At 46.5% G+C, this 18,625-nt stretch overlaps 1 protein-coding gene across 3 annotated transcripts in view; it reads right to left on the bottom strand.

Moving 5' to 3' along the window:
• NBEAL1 (neurobeachin like 1) overlaps window positions 1-18,625 on the bottom strand; it is a 190,157-nt gene that overhangs the window by 67,001 nt on the left and 104,531 nt on the right. For all 3 annotated transcript variants that reach the window (XM_029068756.2, XM_029068751.2, XM_029068752.2), the window contains 10 exons: window positions 16,335-16,467; window positions 15,600-15,719; window positions 13,436-13,739; window positions 8,662-8,747; window positions 7,610-7,699; window positions 3,950-4,115; window positions 2,151-2,284; window positions 870-1,029; window positions 655-757; window positions 216-372 (listed from right to left, as the gene is read on the bottom strand). In XM_029068756.2, the coding sequence (XP_028924589.1) occupies window positions 216-372; window positions 655-757; window positions 870-1,029; window positions 2,151-2,284; window positions 3,950-4,115; window positions 7,610-7,699; window positions 8,662-8,747; window positions 13,436-13,739; window positions 15,600-15,719; window positions 16,335-16,467 (1,453 nt within the window). The remainder of the gene's footprint in view (window positions 1-215; window positions 373-654; window positions 758-869; window positions 1,030-2,150; window positions 2,285-3,949; window positions 4,116-7,609; window positions 7,700-8,661; window positions 8,748-13,435; window positions 13,740-15,599; window positions 15,720-16,334; window positions 16,468-18,625) is intronic.

The following is an 18,625-nucleotide window of genomic DNA, read 5'->3' on the forward strand; positions in this document are numbered from 1 at the left end:
TGTGAGCCCCATGTGGGACAACCTGATTACCCTGTATCCCCCCCAGTGCTTAGAACAGTGCTTGGCAAATAGTAAGCGCTTAACAAATGCCATTATTATTATTATTATTATTCCCCAGCTGGAGTCAAGATTCAACTGATGTTCTGCCCAACATCGTCCAGATCAGTCCGGCCACAACCCCAGTGAGTTCGAGCAGAATTAGAGTCAGCCTCTACCTGTTCTTCCTCACTGGTGGCAGCTATGTACCCCATGATGCTCTGTATTTCCTCGTGAGTCCCGCCTTTACTTAGGAAATATTTGATCAATCCATACAGAGAAGTTCTTATGGTTCGGATATCATCCGGAGACAATTCATTCTCTTTGCAGACACTCCTATTGTAAAAAGGAAAGAGTCTGATGTCAGAGAAACGCGCTGGTAAAGAATACAAGTGATCATTAAAAAGAGTTTAACATTACACGTCATCGTTTTAATTTGGTAACAATTCAGGGTAATTTGAGATTTTTTTCTGCCGGAAGAGCATTCTAACGAGAGCTGGGGGGAAAATGGGTGGTATGCAAACCAAAATAAGAAAGAGAAACCCATTTAGGGATGCGAGAAAAATTTTAAGAGTATTGGCCCAAAGTGCAGACCGAGAAGAAACAGGGGCATCGTACCCATAATAAATCCTGAGCGTATCTAAGAGAAACTGTACACCAAATTTCTTTCGGAAGACCCTCCGGCTGTCTTTGATGATGGTGGAAAGATACTGTATGTGCCCTAAAAAGAGAAAAGTGGTTTTTAGGATTCAAACCTCATATCTGACCTACAAGAAAATGACCTAGGGAGTTAAATCTCACAGTTACACGTAATTTGACCAGTCAAACCTCACCGATCCGAAAGGGAAAATCTCCACGATTCCAGATACGGAAGTCAAAGAGTAGGTGTTGATACATCTGCTGCAGAAGTTGCATATTTTTCTCCACCGAAACCTGTTCAATTAGCAGCTGCACAGCCACTAGAACATTCACATCCATCAAGCTGCTTGGCACCTAAATTCCGGTCATCGGCAGTGTTGAATGAATTTTTTTAAAAAGGAGAATAAATATTTCCGTTATAAAAGTCAGTCATTCATCAGCATTCACTGCTTAGGGTGACACTAAGTTATCTTATTTTTCAGCTGAGTTGGAAAATTCTCAAAGCCTTAAAGTCAGACGCTTTCCCGCCGCTCCCCTCGGCATCCAGCAGAAATGCCTGACGACCGGTTTTTAAGTCGGCGCTCTCCCATTTACTTATCCACACCCTTCTCTCACTCCACCCTGGCTCGCGCTCTTCATTCTTCTCAAGCAAACCTACTTTCTATATTTCATTCTCATCTCTCCCACTGTCGTCCTCTTATTTGCGCCCCGCCAGGAATTCTCTCCTTTCCGATCCACCAGTTTTAAGCTCTCCCCATTCCTCCTCCAGAGATTTCCACAATATTTCCTCTCTCTGGGTCATATTCTCCCAACCATCACCAGGGCATTTACACACTCACAACTAACCACCACATTTCCAGATATATCGACTTCTTCTAATTTTTAAGCATAAACTCATCCAACCATATCCCTCTTTCCATTCTCTTTTTCCTCCTATCTGCAATTATTTGTGCATATCTCCTCTGTCTGCAACTTCCTTGAGGGTAGGGATCGTGTTTATCAACTCTACTGCCTTCTCTCCAGGACGGAGCACAGTTCCCCGCGCATAGTCCGAGCTCAATAGACACTACTCGATCTGGTTTTTACGGCTGCCATTTGCTGCTTCAAATAACAAATGGACGGGGCAATATTATTCATTCAATAGTATTTAGTCTCTCACGCTGCAAACATTGGCACTAAAAGATCGTACTCCCCTCTCCAGGTTGTTAGGTCCCAGGATATTACCGTAATAAAAGTTTCCCCGCATAAACTGATTCACTCCAAATTATGCCAAAGTGTTTGAAGGGAAGCAGCTCGGTCCCCGTTCTTGAATGAGAAGGTACACCGGACTGCTGTATTGCATCGCACTAAACGCCTCGAGAAAGAATGGCTGCAGAGCTCTTATAGACTTATATCGGTGGCTGGGAAAACTGAACTGCTTTCCGGATAGAAGGTATCGGCAGCGAGGGCTGAATGATATTCTCAGGTTTGCTCACCTTCTGCAGCAGGGCCCCTAGAGTGGCAACACCGTGGGAGTGAATGAGGTTTTCCTGATTGATGGGATGCCTCTGAATAAAGTGCTTCACCATTAAGATAAACGTGGCCACAAAATTCTTCTCTAGCCGTGACTCTGTGGATGTGGGAACATATTAATTGGATTACTGCAATACCTTGCATCTCGACCCTGTTCCTTCCAGTCACTTCTCCCCCCCCGTAGTAAAAAAACAACCTACACTGCAGCCTTTTGGAACTAGCTTTCTAGGGATACAGCGCTTCAGATGAACTTTGGCCGTGGACGGAGAAAAGGGGCAACGGGAGCTACCCAGCCGCCGGGGTCTCCTCCAGCTGAGCCTTGGGGATCTGCAAAGATATGCTGCCCTCCTGGATCCCCCCACGGCTGGGACTGAGCCCTATTGTGTTGATGCAGCGCAGAGAGAAGTAGTTGCCATGGCGACAACAACATTTGAAAAAGGTTGTAACTACGGGCCTGGGGACAGCCCTACCGGAAACTCCAACAACCTGAAAACGATCCCTCTAGCAGCAGTCTTCTGCAGCTCTCATTTCTGTTGCTGTGGTAAATTTATTGTTTTCTTTCTTTATCACCTTAATCCTTCCACAGGTGCCTGATTAAGCTCTCCCAGGTCTGAGATGTTTTAACCTGAAAACGGTCCCTTTTGCAGCAACGTGAGGAAGCTAGCAGCATGGGCTAGTGGATAGAGCACGGGTCTGGGAGTTAGAGGTCGTGGGTTCGAATCCCGGCTCTGCCACTTATCGGCTTTGGACAAGTCACTTACCTTCTCTGTGCCTCAGTTCCCTCATCTGGAAAATGGGGATTAAGACTGTGAGCCCCACGTGGGACAACCTGATTACCCTGTATCTACTCCAGCGCTTAGAACGGTCCCTGGTACATACTAAGTGCTTAAGAAATATCATCACTACCAGTATTATGAGTTCTAATCCCGGCTCCGCCAGTTGTATGTGTGACTTCACTTCTCTGGGCCTCAGTTCTCACATCTGTCAAATGGGGATTAAGACTGTGAGCTCTACATGGGACAGGGACTGTGTCCAACATGATTATCTTGAATCTACCCCAGTGCTTAGAACAGTGCCAGGCACAGAGTAAGCATTTAAACACATTATTATTATTATTACTATTCATTTAATTTTTTTGCCTTATCACGTTAATCTTTTCACATGCGTCTGATCCAGGTTTCTCCAGGTCTGAACTATTATAATTCAAAAACAGTCCCTTTAGCAGCAATGTGCAGCAGCTCTTATTGAAATAGTTGTTATTCATTTATTGGTTTTTTCCTTTATCACGTTCAGTGTGCCTGATCTAACTCCCCCAGGTCTGAATTGTTACTCCCGTACCCTTCTGGGTGCGTGCCTCAGACCCACAAAAAATGCTTAACAAGTGCAATAAATGATAAAAAAATAACTTTAAAATGTGTTGGTTTTCTAGTCATCAGCACATGCCTTATGAGTTAGAAAGTAACATCCATTCATTTTAATAACCACCCAATAGCTGCAAGATGTATGAAGCCTTTATTTGCTTGGCAGTTTCAATATTTTAATAACAGTTGTAAATTCAGCTCTGGCATATCCTTAGGGAGAGAATTTAAACAGCGCTCTGCACACAGTAAAACTCTCGATCGAAAACAATGATTGACAAAACTAAATATCTAATAAAATATAAAAGTCGTACCGCTGATTACCCGGTACCAGACTAAAGCCAAATCTCCACTTCAATTTCCAGTTGTCAGAAACTATGTTAGATCACTTATTTTTCCAATACCTGAGGCCTTTGTGGAAGATAACACCACCCAATCCCCTTCGATGGGTGTCGCTGGTTCAGGAGTGATATTTTCCCGGTTTTTTTCCGGCATCTGTCCACTAAGAACACTGATTTGCTCCAGCAGTGGAAACAGCACATTCAAGCCACCAATGCAGTTTATCATATCCTGAAAGAACAATTCAAGAGTCCATTTTTTTTCCTACCGAAAGAAAACGTCAGCGAGAAAAGGTCTAGACGCTCCTTACCCGTTACCGGTTTTCCTCCGGCCAGAACCTGAAATTTTCCCCTGAAATTAAAGCCCATCTCTTTAACAACAACCCCGAGTCAGTGATTTGATTTTGAGCCCCAAATGGTCAAATGATTTTTATTTATGAATGCAGAAGGGGAGAACACCATGCAGATTAGAGAATCACAGAATTTGGAGGGGTGGTAGCTATACAGAGAAGCAGCGTGGCTCAGTGGAAAGAGCCCGGGCTTGGGAGTCAGGGGTCATGGGTTCGAATCCTGACTCTGCCACTTGGCAGCTATGTGATCTTGGGCAAGTCGCTTCGCTTCTCCGGGCCTCAGTTCCCTTATCTATAAAATGGGGGTGAAGACTGTGAGCCCCACGCGGGACAACCTGATGAGCCTGTATCTCCCCCAGCATTTAGAACAGTGCTCTGCACTGTAAGCGCCTAACAAATACAAATACCAACATTATTATTTTAACAGGTCACGTGGTCAAGTGAGAGCTGGCAACGGCCTCAACCATCCAGGGCATCTGGACACCTCTGGCCTCCAGGAGCCAGAGTTCACCTGGGTTTCGTTTCCAGGTGCCCATCCCACAAGGCGGGGAGGTGGCACGAAGAAAAACGACTTTTCACACCACGTGGTCTCAGCAGCTATCTTTCTCGACTGGGGTCATGCTAAAACTGTACAATCCAGTAATAGCCAGACCTTGGGCATATCGGATTTTCTCGGTTGACAACTGAATTCACCCTCATTGTCTCTTCAGTGGTCACAAGGAAATCCCTGAGGCAGTTACTGAAAGCCAAGCTAACTGAACTCTGAACAGTTGCTTGGTGGTGACGGCAAAAAGCTATATCAACAGGAGCAGTGAGGTCAAGTGGAGAGACTCCGGGCTTGGGAGTCGGAGATCATGGGTTCAAATCCCGGCTCAGCCGCTTGTCAGCTGTGTGACTTTGGGCAAGTCACTTAACTTCTCTGTACCTCAGTTCCCTCATCTGTAAAATGGGGATGAAGACTGTGAGCCTCACGTGGGACAACCTGATTCCCCTGTATCTACCCCAGTGCTTAGAACAGTGCTCTGCACATAGTAAGCTCTTAACAAATGCCATCATTATTATTATTATTATTGTTAGAGCATGGACCTGGGAATCAGAAGGACCTGGTTAATTCTTCATTCATATTTACTAGGCGCCTACTGTGTGCAGAGAGCAGTACTCTGTGCTTGGGAGAGTAATAATAATAATGATGGTATTTGTTAAGCGCTTACTACGTGCAAAGCACTGTTCTAAGTGCTTGGGGGATACAAGGTGATCGGGCTGTCCCACGTGGGGCTCACAGTCTCAATCCCCAATTTACTGGTGAGGGAACTGAGGCACAAAGAAGTGAAGTGACTTGTCCAAAGTCACACAGCTGATAAGTCACCAAGCTGACAGTTGCTTGGTGGTGACGGCAAAAAGCTACATCATCAGAAGCAGCGTGGCTCAGTGGAAAGAGCCCGGGCCTGGGAGTCAGAGGTCAGGGGTTCGAATCCCGGCTACGCAGCTTGTCAGCTGTGTGACTTTGGGAAAGTCACTTCACTTCTCTGTGCCTCAGTTACTTCATCTGGAAAATGGGGATTAAAACTGTGAGCCCCATGTGGTACAATCTGATTACCTTATATCCCCCAAGCGCTTAGAACAGTGCTTTGCACATAGTAAGAACTTAACAAATACCACCATCATTATTATTCTTATAAGTGGTGGAGCCGGAATTAGAACCCACAACCTCTGACTCCCAAGTCTGGGTTCTTTCCACTAAGCCACGCTGCTTCTGAGTGCAACAATAAACAGTCATATTCCCTGCCCACAGTTCTAATCCCAGCTCTGCCGCTTGTCAGCCGGGCGACCCTGGGCAAGTCATTTCGCTGCTCTGTGTCTCGGTTCCCTCATCTGTAAAATGGGGATTAAGACTGCGAGTCCCATGTGGGACAAGGACTGTGCCCAACTAATTAGCTTGTACCACGCCAGGATTTACTACGGTGCCTGGTACATAGTATATGCTTAACAAATACCAAAAATTGGTATTTTTGGTGGTAAGAGCCCGGGCTTGGGAGTCAGAGGTCATGGGTTCGAATCCCAGCTCTGCCACGTGTCAGCTGTGTGACTGTGGGCAAGGCACTTAACTTCCCTGTGCCTCAGTTACCTCATCTGTAAAATGGGGATTAAGACTGTGAGCTTCACGTGGGACGACCTGATGACCCTGTATCTCCCCCAGGGCATAGAACAGTGCTCTGCACATAGTAAGCGCTTAACAAATACCAACAATAATAATCAAAAATACTATTAGCTGGCACCACAACCTGCCTGTGACCTGGAATGCTCTTCCTCTTCATATCCAACAGACAACAGACAACTCACCCCGCCTTTAAAGCCTTAGTGACGGCCCATCTCCTCCAAGAGGCCTTCCCTGATTAAGCCCGCTTTTCCTTTTCTTAATGTTGGTATTTGTTAAGCGCTTACTATGTGCAGAGCACTGTTCTAAGCGCTGGGGTAGACACAGGGTAATCAGGTTGTCCCACGTGAGGCTCACGGTCTTCATCCCCATTTTACAGATGAGGGAACTGAGGCACCGAGAAGTTAAGTGACTTGCCCAAAGTCACACAGCTGATCAGTGGCTGAGCCGGGATTCGAACCCATGACCTCTGACTCCCAAGCCCGTGCTCTTTCCACTGAGCCACGCTGCTTCTTCCACTCCCTTCTGCATCACCCTGACTTGCTCCTTTCCTTCCTCTCCCCTCCCAGCCCTACGCAGTTTTGTACATACCGGTCATTTATTTACTTATATTACTGTCCGTCTCCCCCTCTAAACCGTAAGCTTAATGTGGGCAGGGAATGTGTCCGTTACGAAGTGCTTAGTACAGTGCTCGGCACACAGTAAGCACTCAGTAAATACCACTGATTGATTGCTGTACCCCGGCACTTAGTATGGGGATTGGCGCCTAGTGAGCACTTAAAAAATAACATTAAAAACAAACAAAACCAAAACAGGGTATGATGACCTCAGCTCTAGGTACTTTACTCTAGCAAGGTCCTTAATATTTGCGAGAAGGCCAGAGAGAACAAGCACGAGACCTCTGAAGGTACCTGTCAAGGGGATCTGAGAAGCAGCATGGCCTAGGGGATAGAGCCTGGGCCTGCGAGTCAGAAGGAGCTAGGTTCTAATCCCGGCTCCGTCACCTGTCTGCTGTGTGACCTTGGGCAAGTCACTTCACGTCTCTGGGCCTCAGTTACCTCATCTGTCAAATGGGGATTAAGACTGCGAGCCCCACGTGGGACGGGGCTATGTCCAACCCGATTTGCTTGTACCCATCCCAGCGCTTAGTACAGGGCCTGGCACATAGTATGCATTTAAATACCATCATTATTATTATTACAGCACCACTTAGGAACTTACCTTGATGTCCCAGTTCACTACTTTGTTTCCCGTTAACCTTCCGTGTAAACAATTGATGGACAGATCAAGGCAGATTGGATTTTTGCAGGCCTGGGAGAGAGGAAAAATGTAAATTCCATTACCAGCTCTCAAATTGATAAGTCATTCATCCAGCTGTATTTACTGAGCTCTTTCTACATACAAAGCACTGTATTAAGCGTTTGGAAGAGTACGATATAACAACGAACTGACACATTCCCTGTCCACAACGGGATTACCGTCTAGAGGGGGAGACGGACTTTAATATAAAGTACAGATATATACATGAGTGCTATGGGGCTGGGGAGAGGGGGATGAAAAAAAGGAGCAGGTCAGGGCGACGCAGAAGGGAGGGAGAGAAGAGGAAAGGAGGGCGCAGTCAGGGAAGGCCTCCGGGAGGAGGTGCGCCTTCAAACAAGGCTAATAGGATACTTCATACCATCTCTGAAGTGGGTATACTCCACTTAAACATAACGGCACGGCTCAACAGAAGATTCCAAGATGAATTACGGCATTATTGCGCCCGATGAAGGGAAGAACTAGAGGTTGAGCTTAGAAAGTTTCCCCTACATCATACCAATCGGTCAATTAACCAGTCGGTGGTAGACACTGAGTAATTGCTGTGTGTGGAGAACCGTACTAAGCGCTTGGGAGAGTACAACACAACAGAGTTGGAAGACATATTCCCAGCCCATAGCGAGCTTAATGTCCCGGAACAGGCACTGCAGCCTGCCATCCCGATGGGAAAATTGTAAAAAAACAAAACAAAACCTTCCCATTCGGTAAACATGGAACTAGTCAGTGAGTCAATCGTATTTATTGGGCACTTACTATGTGCAGACCACTGTACTAAGCCCTTTCTATTGTCCGTCTCCTTCTATGTGCTCCGTACCCACTAGACAGTCAGTGAACAGTTCAACAGACCCAAACAGTTCAACGGACCCACACAGAATTAATTAAACTTCTAACATTTTACGATCTTTGGATGACGTTACCACCCAGGAGACAAGGGGAGAGAAATGATCGATTCCAACCTTTGGCGTGTAGTGTAGAAGCACTTTATTAGGTAGATCTGCTGCTTCGGACTCCTGGAATTTCCAAGGACTTAAACAGTTTGGTCCTGAAAAGTATTTTGCAAAAAAAATCACATTTTACACCCCGCATTTTCATATATAAGGATACATTCAAGAGGTTCTAAATTCAGAAGAGAAGCGGAAGTCCAGTTCAATCCTCATGACTGAATTGACTTGAATCCTTTATGAAAATACTGCTTAGGAAGGGAAACGTTCTCATCCAAACTACGTCCTGCTGCTCAGATGCCCAGCAATTATAATAATAATAATGTTGGTATTTGTTAAGCGCTTACTATGTGCAGAGCACTGTTCTAAGCGCTGAGGTAGATACAGGGTCATCAGGTTGTCCCAAGTGAGGCTCACAGTTGTAATCCCCATTTTACAGATGAGGTAACTGAGGCCCAGAGAAGTGAAGCGACTTGCCCACAGTCACACAGCTGACAAGTGGCAGAGCTGGGATTCGAACCCATGATCTATAAGAATGCCCCAAAATTAGTATATTGGGCAATTTCATCATCCTTCCGAATTTTTCCTCCTTTAACATACCCTAGAAGCAGCGTGGCTCAGTGGCAAGAGCCTGGGCTTGAGAGTCAGATGCCATGGGTTCGAATCCCGGTTCTGCCTCTTGGCGACTTTAGGCAAGTCACTTAACTTCTCTGTGCCTCAGTTACCTCAGTTAGAGAAGCAGCGTGGCTCAGTGGAAAGAGCACGGGCTTTGGAGTCAGAGGTCATGGGTTCGAATACCTGCTCGGCCACATGTCAGCTGTGTGACTTTGGGCAAGTCACTTCACTTCTCTGTGCCTCAGTTACCTCATCTGTAAAATGGGGATTAAGACTGTGAGCTTCACGTGGGACAACCTGATTCCCCTGTGTCTACCCCAGTGCTTAGAACAGTGCTCGGCACATAGTAAGCGCTTAACAAATACCAAAATTATTATTATTATTATTATTACCTCATCTGTAAAATGGGGATTAAAACTGTGAGCCCCACTTGGGACATCCTGATCACCTTGTATCCCCCCCAGTGCTTAGAACAGTGCTTTGCACATGGTAAGCGCTTAAATACCACCATTAGCAGTGTCACTGCAAAATGAACAAAATCATTTTTTTAAAGGTGATTCGGTTGAATAACAGATAACGAGGCATCACATTTTACACTGACAACTAACTTGTCTTCATCTGAGGTCGCAAATCAGAATTTTAAATACCGTAATAGTTCTGCGTCTTGAAGGGCAATCTCAATGTAATCTGCAACAGTATTCAGCCAACCCGTAATTCACATTAAGATTAACAATCATGGAATCTGACATGCCGCTAGTTTCAGTAATCTGAAGAAATTATCATTTTACAGGTCATAGTTTCAATTGTGAAGGCAGCAATGATCAAACGGTAACTTAGTAAAGAATTTAGCAAATTCATTTAAAGTCAAAGCCAAAAAATATGAGGAAATGAGAATTTTTTGTGACTTCAATAAATCAATCATATTCATTGATTGTTTACTGGGTGCAGAGCACCGTGCTAAGCATTTGACAGAGTTGGTAGAGTTGGTAGAGCTAATCCCTACCCACAGAGAGCTAATAAGACTCTTCTAATCCAAAGCCTTCATCATGGATTTTTGCATTATTCTTTTTGCTCTAAAATTCAATCAATTATTCTAGAATTCTCATCAATATCTTCGGAAGCAGATTGTTTGCAACTGCTAAATCCTGATCATATTTTTGCCTAGTAGTATATACAGATCAAGGCTATTTATTGAGTGCTTACTGTGTGCAGAGCACTGAACTGCTTGGGAGAGTACAACACAACGGAGTTGGCAGATCCATTCCCTGCCCACTAGAAGCTTAGAAACCAGAGGGGGAGGCGGACTTTAAAATAAATTATGGATATAATAATAATGTTGGTATTTGTTAAGCGCTTACTATGTGCAGAGCACTGTTCTAAGCGCTGGGGGAGATACGGGGTCATCGGGTTGTCCCACGTGAGGCTCACAATCAATCCCCATTATCCAGCTGAGGTAACTGAGGCCCAGAGAAGTGAAGTGACTTGCCCACAGTCACACAGCTGACAAGTGGCAGAGCTGGGATTCGAACCCATGACCTCTGACTCCCAAGCCCGGGCTCCCTCCACTGAGGCACGCTGCTTCTGTATACAAGTGCTGCGGAGTTGAGGATGGGGTGAATAGCAAATGCTTAAAAGATACAGATGCAAGGTCACGGGTGGCGCAGAAGGGAGAGGGATTAGAGGAAATGAAGGTTTAGCCGGGGAAGGCGTCTTGGAGGAGATGGGATTTTAATAAGGATTTGAAGGTGGGGAGAGTGATGGTCGGTCTTATATGAAGGGGGAGAGCGTTCCGGGCCGGAGGGAGGATGTGGGCAAACCTTCGGGGGCGAGATGGAGGTATAGTGAAGTAGCTTGGCATATGAGGAACACAGTGGCTTGTAGCAGAAAATCAGTGAGGTAAAGTAGGAGGAGACAAGGGGATTGAGTGCTTTAAAGCCGACAGCACGGACTTTCTGTCTGAGGTGGAGGTGACCGGGCCATAGCTGGAGGTTCTTGGGGAGCGGGGAAAAGCGGACTGAACCTTTCTTTTAATAATGATGGAATTTGTTAAGCGCTTACTATAATAATAATGTTGGTATTTGTTAAGCGCTTACTATGTGCAGAGCACTGTTCTAAGCACTGGGGGAGATACAGGGTAATCAGGTTGTCCCATGTGAGACTCACAGTTAATCCCCATTTTACAGATGAGGTAACTGAGGCACAGAGAAGTGAAGTGACTTGCCCACAGTCACACAGCTGACAAGTGGCAGAGCCGGGAGTCGAACCCATGGCCTCTGACTCCGAAGCCCAGGCTCTTTCCACTGAGCCACGCTGCTTCCCCAATGTGCCAGGCACTGTTCTGAGCGCTGGGAAGGATACAAGGTGATCAGGTTGTCCCACGTGGGGCTCACAGTCTTCATCCCCATTTTACATATGGGGTAACTGAGGCCCAGAGAAGTGAAGTGACTTGCCCACAGTCACACAGCTGATAAGTGGCAGAGCCAGGATTTGAACCCATGACTTCTGACTCCCAAGCCCGGGCTCTTTCCACTGAGCCAGGCTGCTTCTTTTAGAAAAATGAACTGAGCAGCAGAGTGAAGTAAAGACTGGAGTGGAGAGAGGCAGGAAGGTCAGCGAGGAGGCTGCTGCAGTAGTCTAGGAGGGCTGGGATCTTTACTCATTCGACAGTATTTATTGAGCTCTTACTGTGTGCAGAGCACTGTACTAAATGCTTGGGAGAATACAGAACAACAATAAACTGTCACATAACCTGTCCACAACGAGCTTACAGCCTAGACGTGCTGGGATCCACGTAGCAGCACTTTGAACGGAGGGAAAAGAGCGGATTTTAGCCACGTTGTGAGGGTAAGGCCGACACGATCTGGTGACTGATTACACATGTGGCTTGAATGAGAGAGATGAGTTGGGGAATCATGCCAAAGTGCTTTGGCTGCCGTTTTGATCATTCAATGACAGAGTAAACTTGCAAGTTTTCCAATATAAGTTGACATTTCATTTCTAGTTCCTTTACTAAACTCGACATCTAACTTTACAGTAGATTTGACAAAGCCCAGACCAACTCCTTCTCTAGGAAGAGACAAATTCCTTCCTTCTGTGTCCCTACAGGTCTATCCTAGTTTGTAGATATTTTCCTTGGCCTCCGAAGCATTATTTGAGTGCCTACCGCGTGTAGTCCCAAGCACTCACATCCGTATCACGGCTCCACCACTTGTCAGCTGTGTGACTTTGGGCAGGTCACTTAACTTCTCTGGGCCTCAGTTCTTCCCTCATCTGTAAAATGGGGATGAAGCCTGTGAGCCCCATGAGGGACAACCTGATCACCTGGTATCTCCTGCAGCGCTTGGAACAGCGCTTTGCACATAGTAAGCGCTTAACAAATATCACCATTATTATATCTGTAATTTACTGATATTAATACCGGTCTCCCTTTCTAATAATAATAATAATGTTGGTATTTGTATGTGCAGAGCACTGTTCTAAGCGCTGGGGTAGATAAGGGGTAAGCAGGTTGTCCCACATAGGGCTCACAGTCTTCATCCCCCATTTTACAGATGAGGTGACTGAGGCACCGAGAAGTGAAGTGACTTGCCCACCGTCACCCAGCTGACAAGGGGCAGAGCCAGGATTTGAACCCATGACTTCTGACTCCCGGGCTCTCTCCACTGAGCCACGCTGCTTCTCTTCTAGACTGTGAGCTCATTATGGGCAGGAAACGGGTGGCCTGATTCTGTTGTACTGCACTCTCCCAAGCACTTGGTACAGTGCCCTGCACACAGTAGGCGCCCGACAAATACGCTCGATGGATCGACTGACTGCCCAACACCGTTCTAAGCATACCATCTCTAACCGGCCAAAAGGCGTGGCTCAGTGGAAAGAGCACGGGCTTTGGAGTCAGGGCTCATGAGTTCGAATCCCAGCTCTGCCACTTGTCAGCTGTGTGACTGTGGGCAAGTCACTTCACTTCTCTGTGCCTCGGTTCCCTCATCTGTAAAACGGGGATGAAGACTGTGAGCCCCATGTGGGACAACCCGATTCCCCTGTGTCTACCCCAGCGCTTAGAACAGTGCTCGGCACATAGTAAGCGCTTAACAAATACCAACACTATCATTATTAAAAGGCATCCCCGCCGGCAACGGAATGAGTCCGCGAGTCAGCACAGCTCACCCTCGCTCACCTGCCAAATACAACGCCTTAATCTGAGGGGGCTGCAGGGCTTCGTGGAAGACGATGACCGATCCAAGTTGACCCTCGAGAGATGTGGGACAGCCCCATTCGCTGTCCTGGGTCCCGGCCGAGATCAATTTGGTGATGGCTTCTGACTTCTCCACCGTCCCGCCCCAAGTAGCCGAAGACAGAATCCCTCCGAAGGATGTCCGGTGAGGGGTGATGGGGGAAGAGAACGGAGGGTCGGGGATCTGAGACGGAGGAGGAGTGGTGGTCCTCTGCCCGGCGGAGCCGATGCAGCACGAAGTAAAGGGCTGCGGACAGAAGCACAAGGAGACCCACGAAGTCTGCGACATCGTTCTAACTTTAGCGAAACAAGCAGAGCTCACCCCCATTAAAGGGGCTCGCCTTCCGTTTTTATTCCTAAGCAACAGAGAATGGAAGTGAAATAGTCTTCCCACAGTGCTGAGAAAGGACGGTGCTTTTGATATTCCATCAGTCCTACGTAATTCTGACTTGGATTGGGAAGACGAATCACACCAGGGACTTCGTATAGCAGACAAATCTAAAATGTTACTTTCCCCATCCACCTGCTTCAGGCTACACAATGAGAAACGGAGACAGAAGGAGAGACTGAGAGACACTGAGAGAGACAGAGAGATGGAGGCAGGGAAAGAGATAAAAATCTAGTCTATTAAAAATCTCAGAGGAAGAAAGACTCAGTAACCTTCCTACGGGAAGCAGTGGGTTATAGAGGAGAGGGGACTGGTTTAAGAGTTAGAGTTTCTATAGCTCTGCTACTGATCTGATGTGAGATCTTGTGCAAATCATAAGCTCAAAACCTAGGTTTTGTCACGAAAATACGCTTAATAATCCTTGTCTCTCCTTAGCTCAAAGGAATGGTGTGAGGTGAAGATGAGATAAGAGCAAGTGCTTTGGAAAAATAATGATATTCTACAAATTCAAGGCAATCTAGCTTCCTTTGATACCCTAGCCTAAAATTTTAATTGTATTGTTCTGTCCCCAGTGGAGATAAAGGAAAAAAAAAAGATCAGTCTCCAAACACCTTTCAAATCAGCAGTTGAACAAATTAACCGTGGGTCCTGAGATAATAAGGAGTCTTAATAAATTAAACTACTTCATGCACAGTCCAAACACTTCTAAATATCACCTTCATTTGGGGTTTTTATTTAAAGCAAATGCAATAGTCAGAAGAGCTAGGCAAGTCAGGTCCACCAAGCAAGTGGAACAAAGAACCAACTGAATGCCTTTCCTAGTGGCTCTCTGTTTAGAGTGACTTTTTTAAAGCATTTGTTAATAATAATAATAATAATAATAATAATAATGACATTTGTTAAGTGCTTACTATTTGCCAAGCACTGTTCTAAGCACTGGGGTAGATCAAGGAAATGAGCTTGTCCCACGTGGGGCTCACGGTCTTAATCCCCTTTTTACAGATGAGGTAACCGAGGCACAGGGAAATTAAGTGACTTGCCCCAAGTGACACAGCTGACCAGTGGCAGAGCCGGGATTAGAACCCATGACCTCTGACTCCCAAGCCCGGGCTCTTTCCATTAAGCCACGCTGCTGTGCCAGTTACTCTTCTAAGCACTGGGATTACTCTTCTAAGCAAGCTAATCAGGTTGGACACAGTCCCTGTCCCACATGGGGCTTGCGGTCATAATCCGCATTTTACACATGAAGGAACCTGAGGCACAAATAATTTAAGTGACTTGCCCTGGGTCACACAGCCGACAAGTAGCAGAGCCGGGATTAGAACCCAGGTCCTTCTGACTCCCAAGCCTGGGTGCTCTATTCCCTAGGCCATGCTGCTTCCCATAACTTTATTTAGTTGTATTGATGTCTCTCTTCCCCGTCCTAGACTGACAGCTTGTTGTGGCAGGGACTGTAACTATTCGTTGATGTACTGTTCTTTCCCAAGCGCTCAGTACAGTACTTTATACCCAGAAAGCGACTGAGTGAATGACTCCCGGTATCAACTAGGCCTGAAAGGGCCGCCAACCAACCCCAACGCCACGTATCCCTAATTGTTATATCTGCAGCCCACATTAGAACAATGACATTAAATGACAGGGACTCAGGAGTTTCCGATCTAATCGGAGAAAATCTACCAAAGGCCTAAGAATTGCGAGAGGGGGATTTGGGATACTCACTTCATTCATGGCCGGAAACCTGAGGGGAGCAGAGACCTTCTGCTGTCCATTCACGTAGATGAAGACAAGGCTCTGACCAAAGGGTCTCTTCCCCGGCATGTGAACAATGGTGATGTTGTGCTGGTTAAGCAATAGCAGGATCCGGTTAGAAAGCTCTTAACGCCCAATCTCCCTTTGAAATTTACGAATGGCCGTTGGAAAACCACATAGTGTCAGCATTAGGGGGAAAAAAAAGGCCGTTTTTAAATATCATCAATTGTATTTCAGGGGTAGGCCAAGGGAAGCAACTTTTCTACTACGGTTAAAGAGCCCTCGATAACGAAGCACTGCCTACAGAGACTGTAGGCATCATGTGTAGCCGCAGACGTGTCAATGAGGAGGGAGCCGCCTGACTTCTGATAACTTTAGTCGTAGCCTCCTATGTTCAGTTTTGTTTAAAGAAACTGAACGGCACTTCTAGAAAACGTGGAAGAATCCACAATACGGCCATCTTCTCTTCCCTAACGGAGAACAACGGGTGGATCCCCAGTCAATTATAAATTAAGCTCAGTGAAGAGTTTAAGGAATGACTTTGGTAAAGAGAGTTCGGAAAACGAAGCCATTTGGACAGAGTTCTTCGGACGCTAATATGCGATTGACTAAAAGACCAAATTTATCGGTCAAAAAAGCTGTTGATGCATCTCTTGAGGTAGACGAATTAAAAAGTTACATCCAGCAGGGACACACAAACCTTACCCAGAGGGAGTCGCAGAAACTATGCTCAGGAAGGACAACTGTTGCATACTCTCTTTTGGTACACACCGCGACCACCAACATTCCAGAATTAGTGATAAAGGCTTCAAAACCCATGCCATTTCCTGTAAAAAAACTACCGGAAAAAATGTCATAAGAAATTGGTTGAGATCAATTGGTCTCTTCGATTGCATTAGGAGCGGCGACGTGGTCTAGTGGAAAAAGCACGGGCCTGGGAGACAGAGGACCTGGGTTCTCCGCCTCCTGTGTGCTGCGAGACGTTGGGCAAGTCACTTAACTTCTCTGTGCTTCAGTTTTCCCTCCTCTGCAAAACGAGGATTACATACCTGCTCCCCATCTGATTTTGACTGTGCACCCCAGGTGGGACCTGATCATCTCGTATCGGCCCCAGGGCTTAGTACGTTGCTTAGCGCACAGTAAATGCTTAACGATACCAAAATTATCATCGTCATCATCAGAATCTACACGTACTGATAGTGTATGCAACGGATGCATAGTGCTAGACGGTAGGGGGATTTCCTGGCAGACCAGACCAATCCCTGTGCTGCGGAACGGCCCAGAGAGACAGGCAGAATCCATAGCTATCTCTGTCACCACCACCTCGAGACACAGCAACGAGTCGTAAAAACATTTCAACGGTTGAAGACGTTCATCGAAGTCAGCAGAGTAGTTAATTAGAAAAGGACACAACCAATAATATTCACTTTAATTAGAGCTAAAAAAGCCAGCGCCGTGGGATTAACGCATCAGCCCAAGAGGAATGGGGGGGAATGCTTCCAACAGCCTTGGGTTCTCTCCAATGAAGACAACCAAATTGGTGAAGGTGGTTTGACATGAGCCAAATGGCAGCCAGGTGGCAGGTACAAATCCCATAAAAGAGTTTTGCACCATGGGTACAGACACCCCTGGGGGTATTTCAAATAGCTGTTAACACCCGTTCTTCCTCATACTTAGAAAGTGCACCCAGGTTGGGTCAGGGACTGTGTCTGAGCTGAATACCCCGGCACTTAGTACAGTGTCTGGCAGTCAATAGTAAGCGCTTATCCTTGACTCCTCTCTCTCATTCAACCCACACTTTCAATCTATCACTAAATCCTGACGGTAAAACCTTCGCAATACTGCTAAAATCCGCCCTCTCCTCTCTATTCACACTGTTACCAGGCTATTTCAAGCACTTACCCTATCCCTCCTTGATGACTGTATCAGCCCCCTTGCTGACCTCCCTTAACTCCCGTCTCTCCCCGCTCCAGTCCACTCACTCTGCTGCCCGGATCATTTTTCTATAAAAACGTTCAATCTATGTTTCCCCACTCCTCAAGAACTGCCAATGCTTCCCCATCCACCTCCACATCAAACAGAAACTCCTTACCATCGGCTTTAAAGCCCTCAATCCCCTTGCCCCCTCCTACTTCACCCCGCTAATCTCCTACCACCACCCAGCCCGCACACTTTGCTCTTCTAACCCACCGTACTTCGATCCCGTCGATCTCATGGCTGACCTCTCGCCCGCGTGTTACCCCTGGCCTGGAACGGTCTCCCTCCTCAAATCCGCCAGACAATTACTCTCCCTTCCTTCAAAGTCTTACTGAAGGCACATCTCCTCCAGGAGGGCTTCCCTGACTAAGCCCTCTTTTCCTTCTCTTCCCCTCCCTTTCGCATCCCCCCCTTTCCGGCACCTCAGCACATATGTATCTGTCATTTTTTTTAGCGATATTAATGTCTGTCTTTCCCTCTACACCGTAAACTCGACATGGGCAAGGAAAGTGTCTGTTATACTGCAGTCCCCCGAGGACCTCGTACAGGCTCTGCACACAATAAGAGCTCAATAAATGATTGATTGATTGATTGATTATTATTTTAAGGTGACTACATATACTCGTCAAAGCAGCGGTGGTAGCCGGAGCAGCACTCTGGCTTTGCAGAGCTGCTTCTTACCGGATTCCTCCTGAACAGGCCCAAATTCCAGGGATCCCAGAGAGAAGGGACAGCAGGGAGCCACAGAGGGCGAGGTAATAAAAATAATAATGACGATGATGATGATAGTACTTGTTAAGCACTTACTGTGTGCCACGCACTCTTCTAAGCACTGGGGTAGATACGAGCTAACCCGCTTGGCCACATTCCCTGTCCCCCATGGGGCTCACGCTCTAAATCCCCATTTTACAGATGAGGTAACTGGGGCACAGAGAAGTGAAGTGACTTGCCCAAAGTCACACAGCTGACAAGTGGCGGAGCCGGGATTACAATATTAATAATAATAATAGTGCTTGTAA

Source organism: Ornithorhynchus anatinus, chromosome 7 (assembly GCF_004115215.2).
Source record: "Ornithorhynchus anatinus isolate Pmale09 chromosome 7, mOrnAna1.pri.v4, whole genome shotgun sequence".
Classification (NCBI taxonomy): Eukaryota; Metazoa; Chordata; class Mammalia; order Monotremata; family Ornithorhynchidae; genus Ornithorhynchus; species Ornithorhynchus anatinus.